The following is a 24,997-nucleotide window of genomic DNA, read 5'->3' as shown; positions in this document are numbered from 1 at the left end:
ATAAATAAGAATGATCATGACTTCTCTAAATGTTTCTGGTGCCGTAAAAACATTTTGCCTTAGAAAGGAGGGGATTTGGCCGGACATGGTGGCTCACACCTGTAATCCCAGCACGTTGGGAGGCTGAGGCAGGTGGATCTCCTGAGGTCAGGAGTTCGAGATCAGTCTGGCCAACATGGTGAAACCTGGTCTCTACTAAAAATACAAAAATTAGCCAGGTGTGGTGGCAGGCACCTGTAATCCCAGCTACTTGGGAGGCTGAGGCAGGAGAATCGCTTGAACCCGGGAGGCAGAGGTTGCGGTGAGCCGAGATTTTGCCATTGCACTCCAGCCTGGGCAAGACTTTGTCTCAAAAAAAAAAAAAAACAAAAAAAAAAACCAGGGGATTTGCTTGTATGTTTTTGTCTTTATCTTTGGTTATTTTTTCATGTTACCTTGCCATTAAGAGTAGTGAAAACAGGGCTGGGTGCAGTGGTTCATGCCTGTAATCCCAGCGCTTTGGGAGGCCGAGGTGGGAAGATCACCTGAGGTCAAGAGTTGGAGACCAACCTGGCCAACATGGTGAAACCCCATCTCAACAAAATACACAAAAATTAGCCAGACATAGTGGTGTGTGCCTGTAATCCCAGCTACTTGGGAGGCTGAGGCAGAAGAATCGCTTGAACCTGGGAGGCAGCAGGTACAATGAGCCAAGATCAGGCCACTGTACCCCAGCCTGGGCGACAGAGTGAGACTCTGTCTCAGAAAAAAAAAAAAAAAAAAAAAAAGAATAGTGATAACAGGCCAGGCGCATAGACTTTTGCCTATAATCCCAACACTTTGGGAGGCTGAGATGGAGAAATTGCTTAAAGCCAGAAGTTTGAGGCCAGCCTAGGCAACATAGCAAGACCCCATCTCTATTAAAACAAAATGTTAAATAAAGGAAGCAGATGAGTATGTGCTAACTAGGCTGGCATGTGTCTTTGTTGGTGACGTGGAGCCTCTGTCATCCCCTCACAGACTGCATACGAGGACTGGTTCATCACCCTCTACAACGTGCTGTACACCAGCCTGCCTGTGCTCCTCATGGGGCTGCTCGACCAGGTAGGAGCCTCGCACGAGCAGGGGCACTTCTGGACAGATGAGAACGCGTTAGAGAAGTCCCAAGCAAACGTTTCAATGCATTCTTCTGGTGTTTACTTCTTTCTGATCAAACCCTATTATAATTCTGTTGTCAGGCATCAAGGGTCACGGCTATGCTTCTTGTTTTGTAATAAGGAAAGAGGATTTTTCTGTAGTCCCAGCTACTTGGGAGGCTGATGCAGGAGTATGACTTGAGCCCAGGTGTTCAAGTCTAGCCTGGGCAACAAAGTGAGACCCCATCTCTAAGACAAAAAAAAAAAAAAAAAAAAGAGAGAGAGAAAAGAGGATTTCTGTGACTGGGTTGAATTCATTGGCACAGGTATTTGTTATGTTCCTTTTAGACAGTAAGAGCTTACTATGAAGATACCTGAAGGCAGGGCATGGTGGATCATGCCTGTAATCCCAGCACTTTCGGAGGCTGAGGCAGGCAAATTGCTTGAGGTCAGGAGTTTGAGACCAGCCCTGGCAACATAGGGAGACCCCATCTCTACAGAAAAATTTAAAAATTGTAGGCATGGTAGTGCATACCTGTGAAGTCCCAGCTACTTGGGAGGATGAGGTGGGAGGATCACTTGAGCCTGGAAGGTTGAAGCTGCAGTGAGTCATGTTTGTGCCACTGCACTCTGGGCTGGGCAACAAAGTGAGACCCTGTCTCCAAAAAAAAAAAAAAAAAAAAAAGGAAAGGAAAAAAAAGGCACCTGACAGTCTAATATGTCTCTACAATATAATTTACTCATTTTAAAGTCAGTTTAAATCCTTTCCAAAATTTATGTAGCTAGTGTATATTTTTCTCTAATACCAATTCTTAAAAAGAAAGAAGCGCTATAAAGACTAAAAAGTAATAATTTACAATTAACTCATCAACTTGTATGAGAAAATTTTTCCCCAAAGGATTTGCAACAATATATATTCACTCAGGAGGTAAAAATAGCCTCCCTACATATTTTTTGACATTACTAATTTGTTTTCTTTCCATAAGTAGCAAAGTAATAAACTTATACCTAGCCCTTCTCTGAATTAAATATTAAGTAATGGTGGTCTAAGCAATGAGGTTGAGCTCTGCACACCACAAATATTGCAGGATTGATCGATTATCTTGTTCAGTTTTTGCCTTCCTAAAATTTAACAGCAGGCTGCAACTTTTTGTGAGATATTAATTATAACATATCTCTGACTTCTTTGACCTGATGAATAAAATACTATCATTTTGTTTTCTCCTTAAGGATGTGAGTGACAAACTGAGCCTCCGATTCCCTGGGTTATACATAGTGGGACAAAGAGACTTACTATTCAACTATAAGAGATTCTTTGTAAGCTTGTTGCATGGGGTCCTAACATCGATGATCCTCTTCTTCATACCTCTTGGAGCTTATCTGCAAACCGTAGGGCAGGACGGAGAGGCACCTTCCGACTACCAGTCTTTTGCCGTCACCATTGCCTCTGCTCTTGTAATAACAGTCAATTTCCAGGTACGTGGCTTGCATTGGCCGTATTCAGTGTCTATTGGTACCTACTTATATTTCTGTATATAGGGTGGCGTGCACATCCTCCTGACTCCCACTGCACCTGTGCCACTTACAAAATATAAATGCTATTTTCATCTCTTATACCAAGCACATTTTCTATTTCTTGCCTGAGTCGAGGATGGTTTAGTTTCTGGTTCAGTATTCAAGCCACATCATGCCTAACTTGCTGAATTCTGTTTTCAGGATTGTTAGATCCTTTATTTCTTGCTAACTCCCCAAAATTAGTGCTCTGTTTTTCTCTGGTTTCCCAACAGATTGGCTTGGATACTTCTTATTGGACTTTTGTGAATGCTTTTTCAATTTTTGGAAGCATTGCACTTTATTTTGGCATCATGTTTGACTTTCATAGTGCTGGAATACATGTTCTCTTTCCATCTGCATTTCAATTTACAGGTTGGTATTTCCAAATTCCAAAAATAAATGTACAGACAAATGTCATTAGTTTAGATTTTGACATAACTTCTGTTAAGTAATAAAATATACAAGGTGGAATGGCCGGGCGCAGTGGCTCACACCTGTAATCCCAGCACTTTGGGAGGCCGAGGCAAGTGGATTGCTTGAGCCCAGCAGTTCAAGACCAGCCTGGACAACATGGCTAAACCCTATCTCTACAAAAAATACAAAAAAATTAGCCAAGCATGGTGGCACATGCCTGTAGTTCTAGCTACTGGAGAGGCTGAAGTGGGAGGATTGCTTGACCTGGGATGTTGAGGTTACAGTGAGTCGTGATGGCACTGCTGTACTCTAGCCCAGGTGACACAGCGGGACCCTGTCTCAAAAAAAAAAAAACAAAGCACAACAAAATTATTATTGCTAGTGAAAATTAATGTCCTGTCTGGAAATTAAATGGTGATGGTGGGTTGAAAAGGCATAACATGATGGGCGGAAGACAAATTAAAATAGCTTTACAATAGCACTGTACGTGTGTTGAATTAGATAACTTAAGACTTAAAAGGCTAGATAAAAGCCTATTCTTTCTTTCCCATAAAACCTAATACTGGGGCTAGATGTGGTAGCTCACGCCTGTAATCCCAGCACTTTGGAAGGCCAATGCAGGAGGATCTCTTAAGCCTAGGCAACATAGGGAGACCTCGTCTCTACAAAAAAAAAAAAAAAAAAAAAAGAAAGAAAAGAAAAAATTGAAAAAAAATTAACTGGGCATGGTGGTACACGCTGGTGATCCCAGCTCCTCAGGAGGCTGAGGTGGGAAGGATTGCTTGAGCCTGGCAGATTGAGGCTGTAGAGAGCCATGATTATGCCACCCCAGCCTGGGTGACAGAGTGAGACCCTTTCTTAAAAGAAAAAACCACAAAACCTAGTATTGGTAGGTGTTTGGAAAAGTGAGTATACAAGTATTGCTAGTAACACTGCAATATATTTTAATTTTTCCAAACATCTGAAAATACGTAAGGGATTATAAAACTTTTTACATATTTTGGCCAGGTATTTCTACTTGGGGAAAGTATCCTGAGATAATAAAACACACCAAGTTTTGGCAAAGCTAATTTGTACAGATGGCACCACCATAACATTTCTAATTGTAAAAAAGAGGAAAAAATGGAAATAACCCAAGACCTAAGAATATTATTAAATTAGCTAATCATACCATGAAATACCAATATGATGAAATTCTAGAATTCAAAAGTGGTCAACATTATTAGAAATATGTGTGCAGGGCAGGCACAGTGGCTCACCCCTATAGTCCCAGCAGTTTGGGAGGCCGAGACAGGAGGATCACTTGAGCCTAGGTGTTCAAGACCAGCCTGGGCAACATAGCGAGACCCCGCCTCTTAAAAAAGTAATAATAAAGTAACAAAAAAGAGACAAATAAGAAATATGTGTGTAGAACAATAAGTAAATCGATAGAAAACAAAATAGTTATGTGACCAGTGATTACAATTGCATAAAATATATGACACATTGACAAATGCTAGAATGAATTTGAACTGATATAAATATTATAAATATGAATATAAAATATTAATAACAAATAATTATGAACTAGAATTCATGAGCTTCTTATTTTGAATAGAGAGCTTGGACTCACAATGAAAAACAATCCCCATAAACTAGTTTCCCTGGCTGGGCGTGGTGGCTCACCCCTGTAATCCCAGCACTCTGGGAGGCCAAGGCAGGCAGATCACGAGGTCAGGAGATTGAGACCATCCTGGCTAACATGATGAAACCCTGTATCTACTAAAAAATAGAAAGAATTAGCCAGGCGTGGTGGCAGGCACCTGTAGTCCCAGCTACTCAGGAGGCTGAGGCGGCAGGCACCTGTAGTCCCAGCTACTCAGGAGGCTGAGGCAGGAGAATGGCGTGAACCCAGGAGGCAGAGCTTGCAGTGAGCTGAGATCACGCCACTGCACTCCAGCCTGGGCGACAGAGCAAGACTCCGTCTCAAAAAAAAAAAAAACAACAACAATAACAAAACTAGTTTCCCTATAAAAGATTCAGATTTTTATGACCAGTTGTTGAGTTGTAAAAGTCCGTTGCTGTGGTAACCCTTTCCTTCTTGGGATTCAGCTCATTTTTTTTTGTGATTGTGTTTTTCTTTACTATGTGTTTTAAAATATTAGTAACCCAGTTACTTAGCATATTTCCATAGGGAGTTTTTTAATCTCATATACACTTAGCAGGGTAAAAACCACATTTAAAAAAATCAAGACCATTGTTTTTACAAACTGAGAGTGTAAGTACAGAAAACATGATGAGAAACGTGGCTCTGGAAGACGGTCATTCGATTTTGAAAATTGGGTTGTGTCTATGATTATGTGATTGTATTATTGAATTATTACTTCATCTGACATAAAAATTCAGAAAAAAAATTGCAGTGGAAAAGCACGGCTCCAGTCAGGCAGAAGGAGGTTTTAATTCAGGCATTGCCATGGTTGGTTTTGCTAGCTTGGGCAAATTTTTTAACTTCTGCACAACACAATTTACTTATGTGACACAGGGTTAATACCCATCTCTCAGAACTGATCAAATGACATGATCTGTATAAAACACCAGGTACTAGTAGTGCTAGCTTTTTTTTTTTTTTTTTTTTTTTTGAGACAGAGTCTCGCTCTGTCACCCAGGCTGGGAGTGCAGTGACGTAATCTTGGCTCACTACCACCTCCACCTCCCAGGTTCAGGCAATTCTCTCACCTCAGCCTCCAGAGTAGCTGGGACTACAGGCACCTGCCATCATCCCCGGCTAATTTTTGTATTTTTGTAAAGACAGGGTTTCACCATATTGGCCAGGCTGGTCTTGAACTCCTGATCTCAGGTGATCTGCCCACCTCAGCCTCCCATAGTGCTGGGATTACAGGCGTGAGCCACCGCGCCCGGCCTGGCAGTGCTATAGCTTTTATTATTTGGAGTTTCAAACCAGAACTAAAATTGAAAAGTGCTTTTTTTTTTTTTTTGAGATGGATTCTCACTGTTCCCCAGGCTGGAATACAATGGCACGATCTTGGCTCACTGCAACCTCTGCCTCCCAGGTTCAAGTGATTCTCATGCCTCAGCCTCCCGAGTAGCTGGGATTACAGGCATGCACCACCACACCCAGCTAATTTTGTATTTTTAGTAGAGACAGAGTTTCACCATGTTAGCCAGGCTGGTCTTGAACTCCCCACCTCAGGTGATCCGCCCACCTCGGCCTCCAAAAGTGCTGGGATTACAGGTGTGAGCCACCACCTGGCTGAAAAGTGCTTTTATAAATCCTTAAATTCAGAAGGCCAGGTGCCGTGGCTCATGGCTGTAATCCCAGCACTTTGGGAGGCCACTTGAGCTCAGGAGTTTGAGACCAGCCTGGGCAACATGGTGAAACCCCATTTCTACAAAAAATACAAAAATTAGCCAAGCATGGTGGCGCACACCTGTAGTCCCAGCTATTCAGGAGGCTAAGGTAGGAGGACACTTGAGCCCAGGAAGTTGAGGCTGCAGTGAGCCATGATCACACCACTGCACTCCAACCTGGGTAACAGAGTGAGACCCTATCTCAAAAAAAAGTCAGAAGTCTTGATCACCTAACTTTGCATTTTTAATCAATGCAATGTCAACAAATGTGCTTTTTTTCCTTATTTGCTCACTTATGTACATTTGCCTTGTTTCAAATAATTTACCTTCCCAATTTTGCTTTGCTTAGTCTGATTTTAAAATGTCTGTTCTTTGAGCCATAATGGATATTTTGGGGAGGCCAATCCAGTTGTAAAACTTTACCATAAAAGATCTATTTATAGATTATGAAAGATTAACTATGTTCTTTTTAATTTTTTTTTTATTTTTGAGACAGAGTTTTGCTTTATCACCCAGGCTGGAGTGCAGTGGCACGATCTTAGCTCACTGCAACCTACGCCTTCTGGGTTCAAGCAATTCTGCTGTCTCCTGAGTAGCTGGGACTACAGGTGCACACCACCATGTCCGGCTGATTTTTTGTATTTTAGTAGAGACAGGGTTTCACCATGTTGCCCAGGCTGGTCTCGAACTCCTGAGCTCTGGCAATCCACCCACCTTGGCCTCTCAAAGTGTTAGGATTACAGGCATGAGCCACCACACCTGGTGAAATATTAACTATGTTCTTAGGAAAAAGGGACCACAGTGATGCATTTGCCATGTTCTTTACAGGCACAGCTTCAAACGCTCTGAGACAGCCATACATTTGGTTAACTATTATCCTGACTGTTGCTGTGTGCTTACTGCCCGTCGTTGCCATCCGATTCCTGTCAATGACCATCTGGCCATCAGAAAGTGATAAGGTATAAAGAACATAGTCCTCTCCCAACTCTGTCCCTCACAGAAACCAAAGTGTTTCCCAACAGCACCTTTCCTGCAAAATTCTAAGCTCATGGGAAGTTTGGTAAGAATGATTTTTCATGATTGCTTCTCTTTCTTTAACTCTATCTCACAAATAAGTCTTTTGGAATTGGGAGTTTAGTGTGCTTGCTTTTTAATACAAAAATTACCAAACATAAACAAAAAAGGGAGAATAGAATGAGCCCCATATATCTGTCCCCTCAGTTTAACAATTACAGTGTTAACATTTTGTCATACAAATCAGATTGGGTTTTTTTTCTTTATTTAAAGAAAAATGTCACCTTCTGTAGCAGGATCCTTTGAGCTACAAGGAACAGAAAGTTGTGACTCAAAATGTCTCTACAGTAGTGCGTCATCATTCATCATTAGCAGGCTTCAGGCACAGTTGATTGAGCAATTTAATGTTGTCAAAAAACGATTGGGCTGGTTCTTGCCATCTCTTCTCTCAGAAACCTTCATTATTAGCTTCATATGGATGCTGGAAGATGGCCAGAGCAGTTCTGGGCATCACATCCTGACCTATCAGTGTCGGAGGGAGATAAGAGACTACTCTGTAGCTCCTTAGGGGCCATGGAACTTTTCACCCAAGGGCCCCAGTACAGTGCCCTCAGGTCGCATGTGCCAAAATTAGGTCACTTGCCCATTCTGGACTAGTTTAGCAAGGGAAATCAACCTGCCCACCACCCATGAGAAATGTGGCTGTGAGGGGTGGGGGTGGTGGTGATCTGAATACTATCAATTTCCATTAGAAAGAAGGAGAGAGTAGAGGCTAGTGAGGCAACCTTCAGTATCCCTCAGTTCTCCCTTTTGCAGTGCCAACAGTATGCAGTAACAACCCAGGAAAGAGGCCCTACTAAATTTTCTCTTTGACTGTACCCATCTGGTCTGAACTAGAAAAGGGCACTAGCTTCGGGCGAGTGGGAATCTTGGCTTTGCATTTTCTAGCTGTGTGACCTTGGAAAAGTTAGATAACCTTCCCTCGGCTTCAATATATATCTCCAGGTAGGTAGGTAGGTAGATCGATCGATCAATCAATCTATGTATAGATATAGAGAGATGGATATAGATCTATATCATCATATATATATGTCGATATATATATCTATAGATAAATAGATATAGCCAAGCACTGTGGCTCACGCCTTTGATCCCAGAACTTTTGCAGGCAGAGGCAGACAGATCACTTGAAGTCAGGAATTCAGGAGGTCAGGACCAGCCTGGCCAACATGGTGAAATTCTGTCTCTACTAAAAATACAAAAATTAGACGGGTGTGGCAGTGTGTGCCTGTAACCCCAGTTACCGGGGCTGGAGGCTGAGGCAGGAGGATCGCTTGAACCTGGGAGGCAGAGGTTACAGTGAGCCAAGATCGCGCCATTGCACTCAAGTCTGGGTGACAGAGCAAGACTCCGTCTCAAAAACAAAAAAAAGATGTAGACACACATAGACACACATACTAAAGTGGGGACAGAGCTGCCTGCATCAAAATGGGGCAGGTGTCAGGGGAGTTCATTAGTGTTCATTTCTGTCCACCGTCTGGCCAGGCCTCCTCCCTGGTGTGGACCTTATCTTCATCCTTCCCCATCTCTCCCCCTTGCAGATCCAGAAGCATCGCAAGCGGTTGAAGGCGGAGGAGCAGTGGCAGCGACGGCAGCAGGTGTTCCGCCGGGGCGTGTCAACGCGGCGCTCGGCCTACGCCTTCTCGCACCAGCGGGGCTACGCGGACCTCATCTCCTCCGGGCGCAGCATCCGCAAGAAGCGCTCGCCGCTTGATGCCATCGTGGCTGATGGCACCGCGGAGTACAGGCGCACCGGGGACAGCTGATCCCTCACCCCCAGGCCGGGATGCGGCCACAAAGCACGTCTATTTTTTTATGAAAGACTCTCAGGACTTTGTGTGTGTGTGTGAACTGCATTCGTCACAAAGATATTGAAGACGATAAATAATCTTTGTAACAAACTCCTTGGGTTAGACTATTAAACAACAGCAGAGCCAAGAAATAGGACTTTTAAAAGTCCTATTATTCGGCCGGGCGTGGTGGCTCAGGTCTGTAATCCCAGCACTTTAGGAGGCTGAGGAGGGAGATCACCTGAGGCCAGGAGTTCGAGACCAGCCCAGCCAACATGGTGAAACCCTGTCTCTACCACAAATTAAAAAATTAGCAGGGCTTGGTGGTAGGCACCCGTAATCCCACCTATCTGAGAGGCTGAAGCGGGATAATCGCCTGAACCTGGGAAATGGAGGTTACAGTGAGCCAAGATTGCACCACTGCACTCCAGCCTGGGTGACAGAGCAAGACTCTGTCTTAAGAAAAATTTAAAAATAGGCCGGGCACAGTGGCTCATGCCTGTCATCCTAGCACTTTAGGAGGCCAAGGCAGGTGGATCACTTGAGGTCAGGAGACCAGCCCGGCCAACATGGTGAAACCACATCTCTACTAAAAATACAAAAATTAGCTGGAAATCGCTTGAACCTGGGAGGTGGAGGTTCCAGTGAGCCGAGATCGTGGCACTGCACTCCAGCCTGAGCAACAGAGTGAGACTCCATCTCAAACAAATTTTTTTAATAATAATAAAAGTCCTATTATTCAACTGGTTATGTACATTATGGTTGAAAGGGAATGTTTTAATCCAGTCTCAACATCCAGGGCAATAGTATTAAAAAGCATGTTGTATTTCAGTTCAAATGGTATTGTATTATAAAATTAGTTACATTTTCCTTTCTGTGATCTTTAGCATAATTTCCCAGAGCTCCTTTTTCCCCTCTATAGGCCATCTTATTAACAGATTTTAAAATTTATAGTAATGACAAATGACTTATCAGTGTTCATCATCTGAAAGCTAAGTGGTTCAATCACTTTTTCAAAGTTGATAGTAGATTGCATGGTTTCATGTTTCCTCATATTGGTTTAATAATTCTATTTAATCAAGGAAAATAACTTCAGATTCCATAAAGTTTCAGTTTATTTTTGGTTTACTACTAGGTGAGATAGCACATTACATACTTTTACTATCAAATATTATTTTAGCAGCTTCCCATAGTACCAAATGATTTGATTCCCTACTGTCATTTTTTAAAGCATCTAAATATTTACGGGTTTAAAAAAGGTGTTTTTAAAAACTGAGGATATCAGTAATAAATTACAGAATATTTTGCAAAGCTTTCTTTTGGAAAGCAAACTTTTGTGCCTGCCTATATGTAAAGTATTTTATAAGGGACTTGAACAGAGACCTCACTCTTTTTCACTTGTCTTATGTCGAGAGAAAAGGTTATCGGCAGCCACATTCCTAAGACTGGGGAATGGTGTGTCCTTTTAAATTTGAAGATAACTTTAGGTAATTATGGAAACTCCTCAAGGAGGTAAAAGAAATTTTTTTCCAGACATTTTTCTCATTCTGTGTCTTTCACAAACCTAGTTTCCATAGTTCAATAATTCTGTTTTTTACCATTGGGCTGTGAATGTTCACAATATCAGTCCTGTTGAATTCCTATGAGGTAATCACAATGTGTATATAGTTCATTTTCTAGGTATGATGAAAGAATGTATGGCTTTTTATTCTATGGAAGTAAAATCCTGAACGTTTACAACTTTTTCTTAACTTGTAAATAAAAAATTATAAGTTTTTTCTTTTTTTACAGAAAAGTTAGCTTGTGTAATTCTGTTAGTTTCAGATTTCTCTCCTGTTTTTACAAATTGTGGGAAAGATTGACAATGCAAATGTGTCAAAGACATACTGTTGGGTGCAATATTAACAATTTTAAAATGCAAATTTCTTTGGATAAATTATTTCTATATTCTGTAAATCTGAGATTTAATGTATATTTTGTTTAAAAAAATGATTTAGTAAAATCTTTGAAAAGTATAATCTTCTAAAGCATTTAAATTGGCTTTTGTTGTTATTGTTATTTTTAAGAATAGGATATGTGACAGAAGAATCTAGTCCCACAAGGTTTCTAGAGGAATGCAGGGGTCCTTTGGTGGTGAGAAAGTCAGGGACAGGGAAACTAAGTGTTAGGGAAGAAGTGATGGCGAAAAGGTGATCAGGACCAGGCACTGTGGCTCATACCTGTAATCCCAGTACTTTGGAAGGCTGAGGCAGGAGAATCACTTGAGGCCAGGAGTTTGAGACCAGCCTGGGCAACATAGCAAGACTCTGTCTTTTCAAAAAAAAAAAAACATCTCAGTGTAGTGGCATGTGCCTGTAGTCTCTGCTGCTTGGGAGGTTTAGGTGGGAGGATCACTTGAGCCCAGGAGTTTGAGGCTGCAGTGAGCTATGATTATGCCACTGTACTGAAGCCTGGGTGAGAGCAAGACTCTGTCTCTAAAAGAATTAAAAAGGTGGTCAGACTTTAGAGACAGACAGAGGGGTAAAGATTTAGACTTAGGGAGATCAGCCGGGCATGGTGACTCATGCCTATAATCCCAGCACTTTAGGAGGCTGAGGTGGGCAGGTCACTTGAGGCCAGGAGTTTGAGACCAGTCTGGCCAACATGGCGAAACCCCATCTCTACTAAAAATACAAAAATTAGCCGGGTGAGGTGGTGCACACCTGTAATCCCAGCTACTCTGGTGGCTGAGGCAGGAGAATTGCTGGAACCCAGGAAGCAGAGGTTGCAGTGAGCCATGATTGTGCTACTGTTCTCCAGCCTGGGCAATGGAGTGAGACTCTCTCAAAAAAAAAAAAAAAAAAAAAAGGAAGATTGAGTCTGGGTTTCTCCAACTGACCTCAACTCTTTAGCCAGAATGAAAGGAAAGGTAACCCTCAACCAAAAGGAAGGGCTAAGGCTGGACATGGTGGCTCATACCTGTAATCCCAGCACTTTGGGAGGCCAAGGTGGTGGGTCACCTGAGGTTAGGAGTTCGAGACCAGCATGGCCAACATGGTGAAACCCCATCTCTACTAAGAATAAAAAAAAGCAGCCGGGCGTGGTGGTGCACACCTGTAATCCCAGCTACTTGGGAAGCTGAGACAGGAGAATCACTTGAACCTGGGAGGTGGAGGTTGCAGTGGGCTGAGATTGTGACACTGCACTCCAGCCTGGGTGACAGAGCGAGACTCCATCTCAAAAAACAAAACAAAAAAAGTAAGGGGTGGGAAGTGAGCAGATAGTCCTAGAAATACATGATGAATCATTGTCAGAAAAATGAGCAAACAGGAGTGAGTGAGGAAGGGAGTGGCAAACCTGGGGTTTGAGGCTGTGGGAGTCTGACGAGGCTGTGGGAGTCTGACCAGGCTGTGGGAGTCTGACCAGGCTGTGGGACAGACAGCTCTTGGACGCAAGGGAAGCCGTGACCCCACCAAGAAGGTTCTCTCTGCGTCAGAGATGGGAGACTCTTTGGGAGGCAAAATTAGCAGCAGGTGATAGAAAAGTATCAGTCTTGGGGTGCTTGGGCTGGGAGGAGATGGGCAAATTACTAGCCTCTGCAATAAAAATGGCAGAAAAATTGAGCAGACCTGGGAGACCATCCCTAAAAAAATAAAGGTCACTTCTTCCTGCAATATACTACTGTATTTAAGTTGTTTGAGGGATAAATGTTTTTAATCAAAGAGCACCACCTAAAGGTTCTTAGTCATGTTCAGCACTAGAAACTGCTCAGTAACCACATCTGATGGGAATAAAATGATTCTTGAGAGACTTCAATGTGACAGCAAAATGTACCCTAATGGAATCTAAATATATTTTAATAATTGCTGCCTTCATGTGATGTGAATGAAACTTAGGAAAATTGTCAGCTTCTAAAAGTCCTGCTAGAAAGTTAGGGCTGCACTACAATTTCTGGGGCATTTATAAAAATAAAAAGGCCTGTCAAAACACTGAAAACAACACAGTGTAGATCTCAGGACAAAGTGGAGGTTGGGGCCCTTAAAAATAACCACTGTAATGCAATCATTTTCTTTCTGCTAAAAAATACAGTAAAGGCTGGGTGCAGTGGCTCACACCTGTAATCCCAGCACTTTGGGAGGCCCAGGCGGGCAGATCATCTGAGGCCGGGAGTTCGAGACCAGTCTGACCAACATGAAGAAACCCCGTCTCTACTAAAAATAAAAATTAGCCAAGTGTGGTGGCGCACCTCTGTAATCCCAGCTACTAGGGAGGCTGAGGCAGGAGAATCGCTTGAACCCGGTGAGAGGTGACAGCATGCTGGCAGCCCTCACAGCCCTCGCTCGTTCTCGGTGCCTCCTGGGCCTTGGTGCCTAATCTGGCCGCGCTTGAGGAGCCCTTCAGCCCACCGCTGCACTGTGGGAGCCCCTTTCTGGGCTGGCCAAGGCCGGAGCCGGCTCCCTCAGCTTGCGGGGAGGTGTGGAGGGAGAGGCGTGGGTGGGAACTGGGGCTGCACGCAGTGCTTGCGGGCCAGTGCGAGTTCCCGGTGGGTGAGGGCTCGGAGGCCCTGCACTCCAGTGGCTGACCGGCCCTGCCGCCCGGGCAGTGAGGGGCTTAGCACCTGGACCAGCACCTGCTGTGTTCGACCTGTTCCTGGGCCTTAGCTGCCTCCCCATGGGGCAGGGCTCAGGACCTTCAGCCTGCCATGCCTAAGCCTCCCCGCCCCCACCGTGGGCTCCTGCACCGCCCAAGCCTCCCTTACGAGCACCGCTCCCTGCTCGACAGTGCCCAGTCCCATCAACCACCCAAGGGCTGAGGAGTGCGGCGCAGGGCGCAGGACTGGCAGACAGCTCCACCTGCAGCCCTGGTGCAGGATCCACTGGGTAAAGCCAGCTGGGCTCCTGAGTCTGGTGGGGACTTGGAGAACCTTTATGTCTAGCTAAGGGATTGTAAATACACCAATCAGCACTCTGTATCTAGCTCAAGGTTTGTAAACACACCAATCAGCACCCTGTGTCTAGCTCAGGGTTTGTGAATGCACCAATCGACACTCTATCTGGCTACTCTGGTGGGGACTTGGAGAACCTTTGTGTAGACACTCTGTATCTAGCTAATCTAGTGGGGATGTGGAGAACTTTTGTGTCTAGCTCAGGGATTGTAAGCGTACCAATCAGCACCCTGTCAAAACGGACCAATCAGCTCTCTGTAAAATAGACCAATTGGCTCTCTGTAAAATGGACCAATCAGCAGGATGTGGGTAGGGCCAGATTAGAGAATAAAAGCAGGCTGCCCACGCCAGCAGCGGCAACCCACTGGGGTCCCTTTCCACACTGTGGGAGCTTTGTTCTTTTGTCTTTGCAATAAATCTTGTTACTGCTCACCCTTTGGGTCCACACTGCCTTTATGAGCTGTAACACTCACTGTGAAGGTCTGCAGCTTCACTCCTGAAGCTAGGGAGGCCACGAACCCACCAGGAGGAACGAACAACTCCAGATGCACCACCTTAAGAGCTGTAACACTCACCGTGAAGGTCTGCAGCTTCACTCCTGAAGCCAGCGAGACCACGAACCCACCAGAAGGAAGAAACTCCGAACACATCTGAATATCAGAAGGAACAAACTCTGGACACGCCACCTTTAAGAACTGTAACACTCACCGCGAGGGTCCACGGCTTCATTCTTGAAGTCAGTGAGACCAAGAACCCACTGATTCCGGACACACTGCTAGGCGGAGGTTGAAGTGAGCCGAGATCGTGCCATTGTACTCTAGGATGGGCAACAAGAGTGAAACTCCATCTCAGAGGAAAAAAACAAACAAACCAAAAAATAAAAACAGTAAAAATGATTTTCTTGATTAGATATTTCTCCAAAGAAGAGATATAGCCGGGCACGATGGGTGGCTCACGCGTGTAATCCCAACACTTTGGGAGGCCGAGGCGGATCACCTGAGGTCAAGAGTTGGAGACCAGCCTGACCAATATGATGAAACCCCGTCACTACTAAAAATACAAAAATTAGCTGGGAATGGGGGCATGTGCCTATAATCCCACCTACTCGTGAAACTAAGGAGAATCACCTGAACCTGGGAGGTGGAGGTTGCAGTGAGCCGAGATCATGCCACTGTACTGTAGCCTGGAAAACAAGAGAGAAACTCCATCTCAAAAAAAAAAAGAGATATAAATGGTCAATAAGCATATGAAAAGATGCTCAACATCATTAGTCATCAGGGAAAGTCGTCAAAACTGAGGCCGGGCACCACCGTGTAATCCTGTAATACCAGCAGGCTGAGGCAGGCGGATCACCTGAGGTCAGGAGTTGGAGACCAGACTGGCCAACATGGTGAAGCCCCATCTCTACTAAAAACACAAAAATTAGCCATGCGTGGTGGCGTGCACCTGTCGTCCCAGCTACTTGGGAGGCTGAGGCAGGAGAATCGTTTGAACCCAGGAGGCGGAGATTGTGGTAAGCTGAGATTGCATCACTGCACTCCAGCCTGGGTGACAAAGTGAGACTCTGTCTCAAAGAAAAAAAGAAAAAAAAATCACACTAGAAAGGGTTGATTCTTCCCACAATAACTTAAAAATGGCATATAATCCTTATAAAAATGCCAAGTTTCCTGTAATAGGCTGATTCTAAAGTTCATATGGAAAAATTAATGTCAGAAAACTGTAAGCAATGAGGTGAGACTACTCCTACCAGATATTATGCCATATTATAATTTGAAAAACAGTTTCAGTAGTGTGGTTCTGATGCATGATTACACAGACATTCCATGGAACAGAATAGAAAAATCCAGAAATAGACTCAAACACATGAACATTTACTATATAAAGTGGCATCAAAGGTGGGTGGGGGGAAAGATGGACTTTTAAATAGATGGTGTTGAGACAACAGGGAAACAAATTAGATATCGTGCACTGTAGTAGAATAGACTCCAAATAATGAAGAGATTTAAATGTAAAAGAAAAAAACACTCACAAAAGTACTTGAAGAAAATCACGAGGAAATTCAAATACTGGAGTGGGGAAAGACTTTCTAATTAAGACTAAAAATCTAAAGCCTCAAAGGAAAGGCTAGTAATTTCAAATACATAAATATTTTTAAAACCTCCATTATGGCAAAAAAAAAAAAAAAAAAAGAAAAAGAAAAAAGGTATAAGCAAAGACAAATGGCAAAATGGAGAAGAAGTGTGCAAGTCTTAGTTCAGGCTGCTATGACAAAATACCACAAACTGCGTGGTTTATATAAGCAACAGAATTTTTTTCTCACAGTTCTGGCAGAAGCTAGGAAGTCTTAGGTCAAGAGGCTGACAGATTTGGTGCCTACTGAGGAAATGCTTTCTGGTTCACAAATGGTGCCTTTTGACTGTGCCTTTACATGGTGGAAGGGGCCAACAAGCTCCTTCAGGACTATTTTATAAAGACATAATCCCTCCTGATTTAATCACCTCTGAACGTCTCCACCTCCTAATATCACCTTGGAGGTTAGGATTTCAGCATATGGATTTTAAGGGGGCACAAACCTTCAGACCATAGCAGCCAAGGTTGTGAAAAAAAAAGTCAAAGAAAAAGAAATACAAATGGAGCGGGGTGTGGTGGCTCATCCCTGTAATCCCAGCACTTTCGGAGGCCAGGGTGGGCATATCACTTAAGGCCAGGAGTTTGAGACCAGCCAAGCCAACATGGTGAAACCCCGTCTCCATTAAAAATACAAAAATTAGCTGGGTGTGTAACTGTAGTCCCAGCTACTAGGGAGGCTGAGGCAGGAGAATCACTTGAACCTAGGAGGTGGAGGCTGCAGTGAGTTGAGACTGCACCACTGCACTCCAGCCTGGGAAACACAGCCAGACTCTGTCTCAAAAAAAAGAAATACAGCCGGGCGCAGTGGCTCACGCCTGTAATCCTAACACTTTGGGAGACTGAGGCGGGCGGATCACGAGGTCAGGAGATCGAGACCATCCTGGCTAACACAGTGAAACTCCATCTCTACTAAAAATACAAAAAATTAGCCGGGTGTGGTGGCGGGTGCCTGTAGTCCCAGCTACTCAGGAGGCTGAGGCAGGAGAATCGCGTGAACCCGGAAGGTGGAGCTTGCAGTGAGCTGAGATCGCACCACTGCACTCCAGCCTGGGCAACAGAGCAAGACTCCATCTCAAAAAAAAACAAACAAAAAAGAAATACAAATGGCTCTTAAACACATGAAACGATGTTTAAACTTACCTGAAATAAAGAAGTGAAAATAAAAATGATTTTGATAGGCCATCTTCACCTATTAATTTGGCAAAAACAAGAAAGTTTGGTAATGCACTGTTAAAGCTATGGCAAAACAAGCCTTCTAATGTATTAATGAAAAGTATATAAATTAATGAAACTCTAGGAAAGGATTTAGCCATAACCATTAATTTTTTTTTTTTTGAGATGGAGTTTAGCTCTGTCACCTAGGCTGGAGTGCAGTGGCGCAATCTCAGCTCACTGCAACCTCTGCTTCCCAGGTTCAAGCTATTCTCCTGCCTCAGCCTCCTGAGTAGCTGGGACTACAGGCGCGTGCCACCACACTCGGCTAATTTTTTGTATTTTTTTTCAGTAGAGATGGGGTTTCACCGTGTTAGCCAGGATGGTCTCGATCTCCTGATCTTGTGATCCACTCGCCTCAGCCTCCCAAAATGCTGAGATTACAGGCGTGAGCCACCGCGCCTGGCCCTTGCCATTAAAATGTTAAGTGTATATTCCCTTTGACCTGGCAATCATACTTCTCAAATTCATCCTGAAGATATATTTGCGCACAAGGGAAATGACACGTACAGTGATTATACTGCAGCACTGTTTGTAATAGCAAAATATCAGCAGTAAGCTAGCAATCCATCAGTTTAACTACAGTTAAATGAAATAAGTTCCATCCCAACAAAAGGATACAATGAAACTATAATGGGAGCTAAGGGAGAAGAATGAAAGATCTCCATTCACTGTGGAGTGTGAAGAGCCAGGTGCAGAACTGTGTGTATGGGGACAACCTTTCATATAAAAAGAAAGAGGAGGCGATTAAATTGATGTGTAGAGTCAATGCAATTCCAATTGAAATCCCATGAGATTTTTTTTTGGTAAAAATTGATAAGCTGATTCTAAAATTCACCTGGAAATACAAAGGACCTAAAATAGTCAAAATAACTCTGCAGAAGAAAAACAAAGTTGGAGGAAGAACACTACTTGATTTTGAAAGTTGTTACCAGCATGGGCTGAAGAACCACTTATTAAGTACCATGCTGACTGCCTGGGGGAGAGGATCACTGGGACCTCAAGCCTCAGAGTCATGCGATTTACCCATGAAACAAAGCGCACATATACCCTTTAATCTATAATAAAAGTCAAAATTTTAAAAATAAAATAAATGTGAAATTAGGGCCAAAAAAGAGAAAATTGTTATAAAGCTATAGCAATCAAAACAGCATAGTATTGGCTTAAAGAGAGCAAATAGATCAATGGAACCTAATAGAGTACATAAATAAACCCATACATCAATGGACAACTGATACTGAACAAGGTTACAAAAGCGATGAGGTAGAGAAAGGATGGCCTTCTCAGTAAATGGTGCCGGGACATTTGATATCCACATGCGAAAAAATGAACTTGGATCCCTACCTGGAACCCCGTACCTTGTCCTCACAAAAGATCTGAACAGATACCTCAACAGAGAAGATACAGGTAAGGCAAAAATGCACATGAGAAGATGCTCAACATCATTAGTCACTAGGGAAATACATTAGAAAACTTTTTGGTAGGCCGGGCGTGGTGGCTCACGCCTGTAATCCTAGCACTTTGCGAGGCCGAGGCGGGTGGATCACGAGGTCAGGAGATCGAGACCATCTGGCTAACACGATGAAACCCTGTCTCTACTAAAAATACAAAAAATTAGCCGAGCGTGGTGGCAGGTGCCTGTAGTCCTAGCTAATCAGGAGGTTGAGGCAGGAGAATGGCGTGAACCTGGGAAGCGGAGCTTGCAGTGAGCCAAGATCAGGCCACTGCACTCCACCCTGGGCAACAGAGAAAGACTCTGTCTCAAAAAAAAAAAGAAAACTTTTTGGGGTGATGGATTTTTTCCCTAACCCCAATTGTGGTGATGGTTTCACAGGTATACACATATATTAAAACATATCAAATTGCACATTTTAAATGTGTACACTTTGTCATATATATTTTTTTCCTTTTGAGATGCGGTCTCTGTTGCCCAGGCTGGAGTGCAGGGGCACAATCTTGGCTCACTGCAGCCTCCGCCTCCCGGGTTCAAGAGATTCTCCTGCCTCAGCCTCCTGAGTAGCTGGGATTACAGGCATGCGCCACCATGCCCAGCTAATTTTTGTATTTTCAGTAGAGATGGGGTTTTACCGGGTTGGCCAGGCTGGTCTTAAACTCCTGACCTCAGGCGATCTGCCTGCCTCAGCCTCCCAAAGTGCTGGGATTACAGGCATGAGCCACAGTGCCCAGGCTGTTGTATATTATTTATGCCTAAAAAAAAGAAAGCCATTTTAAGGGAAGGAATAAAGGAGGTAGATTTAGAGGAATATAGTCATATTTTCAACAAGAATCTCTAGATATAAAAGAGACTAGTAGGGCGGGTGCAGTGGCTCACGCCTGTAATCCCAGTACTTTGGGAGGCTGAGGCGGGTGGATCACGAGGTCAGGAGTTTGAGACCAGCCTGGCCAACATGGTGAAACCCCGTCTCTACTAAAAATACAAAAATTAGCTGGACGTGGTGGCAGATGCCTGCAATCCCAGCTACTCGGGAGGCTGAGGCAGAGAATCGCTTGAACCCGGGAGGTGGAGGTTGCAGTGAGCCGAGATTGTGCCACTGCACTCCAGCCTGGGCGACAGAGTGAGGCTCCGTCTCAAAAAAAAAAAAAGAGACTACAGTGGTCATGAGTAGTGAGACTTTTAAATATTGAATTATCTTTTCATACTTTAAAAATATTGAACCATATGAATACATTTTCTATTTCAAAAATTAAACAATAAAAAATAGAAATGATTTTTAGGCCAAAGGGAGTAATTTAATATTTTTCCTGCTTAAGTCACAAAGCCTCCCAAACTGAAACTCGCCCAAGCCCACAAGCTTCTCCCTAGAGCAGCAACCCCAGCTCTTCACGTTGTCCTCTTGGGTGACTGGCAGTGCCCAGAGATGGGGACTTCCTGTTCATGGCTATAGACAGAGTGGTGTGTTTTGTTAGGCCATTTATATGCACACACATATTATTTGCCCTCAGAAGAGTCTGGGTAACATCTTAAAGTCGTGTCAAAACAGTGGAAAGCACCAATGGAATTTGAAAGAATGTTTTCGGAGTCAAAGACCAGTATGGATTTACCACTATATTGTCCAATTAATTATCAGCTAAGATGACCTCAGCAATAAGATGCATAGAAAGAAATAACTCTCATAGTTTTAAAATTATCAGAATTTTGCTTCAAAACCTGAATCAAATAGAATGTATTTGTATTAACAAATAGTAATTTGTATTAATCAAATAGTAATGTATTAACAATAAATATGAGGAACGAAAATTTTAATATGGAGAAAAATTTAAACTTCCTGATCTAGGATGGTGGTTAAAATCCAAGGTGCTGGCCTGGCGTGGTGGCTCACGCCTGTAATCCCAGGACTTTGAGAGGCTGAGGTAGGTGGATCATTTGAGGTCAGGAGTTGGAGACCAGCCTGATCAACATGGTGATACCCTGTCTCTACTAAAAGTACAAAAATATTAGCCAGGCGTGTGGCGCATGCCTGTAGTCCCAGCTACGGGGAGGCTGAGGCAGGAAAATCACTTGAACCCAGGAGGCGGAGGTTACAGTGAGCCAAGGTTACATCACTGCACTCCAGCCTGGGCAACAGAGCAAGACTCCGTCAAAAAAAAAAAAAAAAAATCCAAGGTGCTCTGGCCAAGTTTAAGATATAGACTGTCTCACTCCAGATAACCTGTTTATGATTTCCATTTGGAAAGATGTTAATATTCCTTTGGCCCCTGATGCTGTGAGACTGTTGCAATTATTCTGGAAGGCTGTTGTAAGCCCTGAAATGTCTCCTTGTTTCTTTTCCATAAGAGGATTAAAGATATTGGATCTGGCTTGTGAAGTGAACGTGGGAGGGTTTTTTAGTCTAGCATTTCTCATCAGGAATCAATTCTCCCAGTTGATAAGAATCAACCTTTAGAATAGAGGTTGATTTGCCCACTGGGAGTCATCTTGCAGTTTCATTATAAAATGGTTCTGCTGAGCCAAGCTGCATAATGAATAAACCAGTCTATGGAAATGCTATAGGAGGTTTTCTGTTACCATCCATTTGGGGGTTCCCACCTACATTCAGCTTATTTACATTTTGTGTGAACAACATAAAAACTTTGCTCATTGAAGAGTTTAATAAAAACAACACAAAGGACTGTTTCTAAAGGAGCTATGAAAGTTCAAGATTCTAGAAAACTTATATCAAGATTTTATCACTGCAAACACCTTCAGTAAACAGAAACTCAAAAGGGCTCTTTTATATTTACTGAATTTGTCAAAGACTGAGCTATTTTATAGGATTTTATGGCTTGGGGTGAAAGTGTTTTTATGACCTGTTCTAACAGAAAAAAAAAAACCCAAACCTGATTAAGATATCATCAGCTGAGCTTCTGAGACCCCCCCGAGACCCCTTAGGAGTCTCAACTCCGGCCGGGCACAGTGGCTCATGCCTGTAATCCCAGCACTTTGGGGGACCAAGGCAGGCGGATCACTTGAGGTCAGGAGTTCAGGACCAGCCTGGCCAACATGGTGAAACCCCACCTCTACTAAAAATACAAAAATTAGCCAGGCCTGGTGGCAGGCGCCTGTAATCCCAGGTACTTCGGAGGCTGAGGCAGGAGAATCGCTTGAATTTGGGAGGTGGAGGTTGCAGTGAGCTGAGATCATGCCATTGCACCCCAGCCTGGGGGACAGAGAAAGACTGTCTCAAAAAAAAAAAAAAAAAGTCTCAATTCCTATAAACTGATACATGATCGTTCTTCAAACTAAGAGGACTTCATTGCTTTTAGAGGACACAATTAATTCTGCTCTGAAAGTCTCCCCACCTCTACAGAGAAAATGTTTTTCTCTATTTGACTCTGTCTTCACCTTTCTTAACAGCTATCCCAAATCCCACTTCGTACCCAGATCAATTCAGTGAAGAAGCTAGCCTGGGCTAAAGTTAATTGTACCTTTAAAAAGCAATAGGGCTGGGCGCAGTGGCTCACACCTGTAATCCTAACACTTTGAGAGGTTAAGGTAGGCGTATCCCTTGAGCCCAGGAGTTCGAGACCAACCTGGGCAACAGGGCAAAACCCCCAAACCCCGTCTCTACAAAAAAAAAAAAAGAAAAATTAGCCAGGTGTGATGGTGTGTGCCTGTAGTCCCAGCTACTTTTGAGGCTGAGGTGGGAGGATCACTCCTGTCTCAAAATAACAAATAAAAAATAGTCGGGCGTGGTGGCTCACGCCTATAATCCCAGCACTTTGGGAGGCCGAGGCGGGCGGATCACCTGAGGTCGAGAGTTCAAGACCAGCCTGACCAACATAAAGAAGCCCTGTCTCTACTAAAAATACAAAATTAGCTGGGCATGGTGGCGCATGCCTGTAGTCCCAGCTACTTGGGAGGCTGAGGCAGGAGAATCACTTGAACCTAGGAGGCGGAGGTTGCGGTGAGCCGAGATCGCTCCATTGCACTCCAGCCTGGGCAACAAGAGCAAAACTCCCTCTCAAAAAAAAAAAAAAAGAATAAAAAATAAAATAAAAATAAGAAGCAGTGGTAAGCCAGAGCATACACAGCCTGGAAGGCCTGTAAGGATGTTGAGGTGAACCCTGAGAGCAAAAGGAAGTCCACAGAAGGTTGCTAGATAGAGAATGAAATGACTGTGTTTATATTTGTAAGTGTTCGCCCTGGCTGGAGTGTGAAGATTAGATTGGAGAGGTGTGGGGAATCCAGAAGATGGGTGGAGAGGTTAGCCAGAGGGAGGATGTGACTTGCATTGCACTAGAGGGAAAGGATGGATGCCAAAGCACGAGAGTTTGCAGGTTTCAAGGGAGGGCTGTCAGACAGCATCCATTTAATAGCTTGAAGCAAGAGACTGGTCATTTGCTGAGATTTGGGGCTGTGGGAAGGACCTACAGTTTGAGACATTCTGAAATGCTGACCAGAAAGCCCACTGTTGAGGGAAGACGGGTTTAGTGGGAAGGGCAAATTGAGAGACAAGGTACACCAAGCAGCTCTCAGCAGTTTGAAGGCTTCAAGTTGTTATTCATGCATATCATGGAACAAAAGAATAACAATGATTAACTATTAATGCCATTTATATCCTAATTCAGAAAGCTTACTGGATGTCAAGTACATGTTAGGCATATTTTGGTATACTTGATCTCATATTATCCTCACAATAACCTTCCCAGTGAAGGGTTATTATCACTTTATAACTGAAACATCTGTGGTTAAGAAACTTGAAAGGTTAAGAAACTTGACCAGGCTCACCAAGCCAGAAAATGAGTTCTGTGATCTGTGGAACGTATCTGGCTTCATTCAGAGCTCTAACTGTACAGGAGTTACCATTGTTCACCCTCCTTAAAGAGTGAGCATCCAGCGGGACTTTAAAATAATTGTAATTTTTTTAGTGACAGACAAGGTGCTTACAAGCAAGCAGCTTGCAATCATGAAGCCTAGGAATCACTGAAGCAAATCTAAGTGCTTAAACTTAACTACAGGAAAAGGAAAGTTAAGTTTTCGGTTCCTCAGATTAATATTTTCATTGTAATGATAATTTCCACTTTTAGTTTGCCATTTACAAGCCAATTTAATTTTTTATTGCATCTATCTATCATCTATCTATAATTTATTTATTAATTAGAGACACGGTCTCTCTCTGTAGCCCCAGGCTGGAGTGCAGTGGTGTGATCACAGCTCAGTGCAGCCTCGACCTCCATGGCTCAAGCGACCTCCCACCTCAGCCTCCTAAGTAGCTGGGACCACAATCCCATGCCAATAAATCCGGCTAATTTTTGTATTTTTTATAGAGGGGTGGGGGCAGGGGTGGCTCACCATGTTGCCTAGGCTGGTCTCGAACTCCTGGCCTCAAGCGACCCTCCACCTCCGCTTCGGCCTCCCAAAGTGCTGGGATTACAGGCGTGAGTCACCGCCCTCGATCTCATTTAAAATATAACTGAGATTTTCCAACTTTTCATTGATTTGTTAACTAAGTGAACTCTGCTTGGACCCCTCCCCGATTCCCGGTCCTGGGACAGGGAAAGGAGCCCTAGAGGCGCTCGCAGTGATGTTTGCCTGTTCTCTTTCCGAAGCCTGTTTTGAGGAGCAAAAAACAGAATGTCCAAGAAGGCTCTTTGAAGATGTCTGTGAGTTTGCCTGGGGACAGCTCCTGGAAGGCGGTGTCCCCGCGACTAGGGCGAGCCCCGGACTCCCCATCATCCCTAACTCCCCAACACCCGGAGGCGCGGCGCCGCGAGCAGGACCAAGTAGGAAATGGAAGACTACGCGCCAGAAACGCGGAAGTGACCCGGAGACAACATGGCGGCGCCGGCGTCAAGTGCCCTAACCCCGGACCGGCGGCCTGGTACGGTGGCCTGTGGGGGACGTCACATTAAAAGAACAGAGACGCCCATCCTGCGCCTGGTAGAGCGAAGTGGGGTCCGGTGAAGCGACCTTCAGCGCAAAGCTGAGTGGTCTC

The 24,997-nt window shown here is 43.9% G+C and overlaps 1 protein-coding gene and 1 long non-coding RNA gene across 6 annotated transcripts in view; one reads left to right on the top strand and one right to left on the bottom strand.

Annotated features, from left to right (window-relative positions):
- Window positions 1-11,331, top strand: part of ATP8B1 (ATPase phospholipid transporting 8B1) — a 155,465-nt gene extending 144,134 nt beyond the window's left edge. For all 5 annotated transcript variants that reach the window (XM_063653741.1, XM_054461198.2, XM_063653744.1 and 2 more), the window contains 5 exons: window positions 1,000-1,083; window positions 2,346-2,591; window positions 2,903-3,041; window positions 7,260-7,390; window positions 9,047-11,331. In XM_063653741.1, the coding sequence (XP_063509811.1) occupies window positions 1,000-1,083; window positions 2,346-2,591; window positions 2,903-3,041; window positions 7,260-7,390; window positions 9,047-9,271 (825 nt within the window). In that variant the 3' untranslated portion in view covers window positions 9,272-11,331. The remainder of the gene's footprint in view (window positions 1-999; window positions 1,084-2,345; window positions 2,592-2,902; window positions 3,042-7,259; window positions 7,391-9,046) is intronic.
- On the bottom strand, window positions 3,202-24,793 carry LOC134738457 (uncharacterized). The gene is made up of 5 exons (XR_010124180.1): window positions 24,355-24,793; window positions 17,490-17,538; window positions 15,347-15,402; window positions 14,928-15,036; window positions 3,202-3,417 (listed from the first exon to the last, which is right to left on the bottom strand). It is a non-coding gene; the product is annotated as an uncharacterized LOC134738457 (long non-coding RNA).
- Between the last annotated feature and the right edge of the window lie 204 nt (window positions 24,794-24,997).

This window comes from Pongo pygmaeus, chromosome 17 (genome assembly GCF_028885625.2).
Source record: "Pongo pygmaeus isolate AG05252 chromosome 17, NHGRI_mPonPyg2-v2.0_pri, whole genome shotgun sequence".
Lineage (NCBI taxonomy): Eukaryota > Metazoa > Chordata > Mammalia > Primates > Hominidae > Pongo > Pongo pygmaeus.
This window is presented reverse-complemented; position numbering and strand designations above follow the sequence as displayed.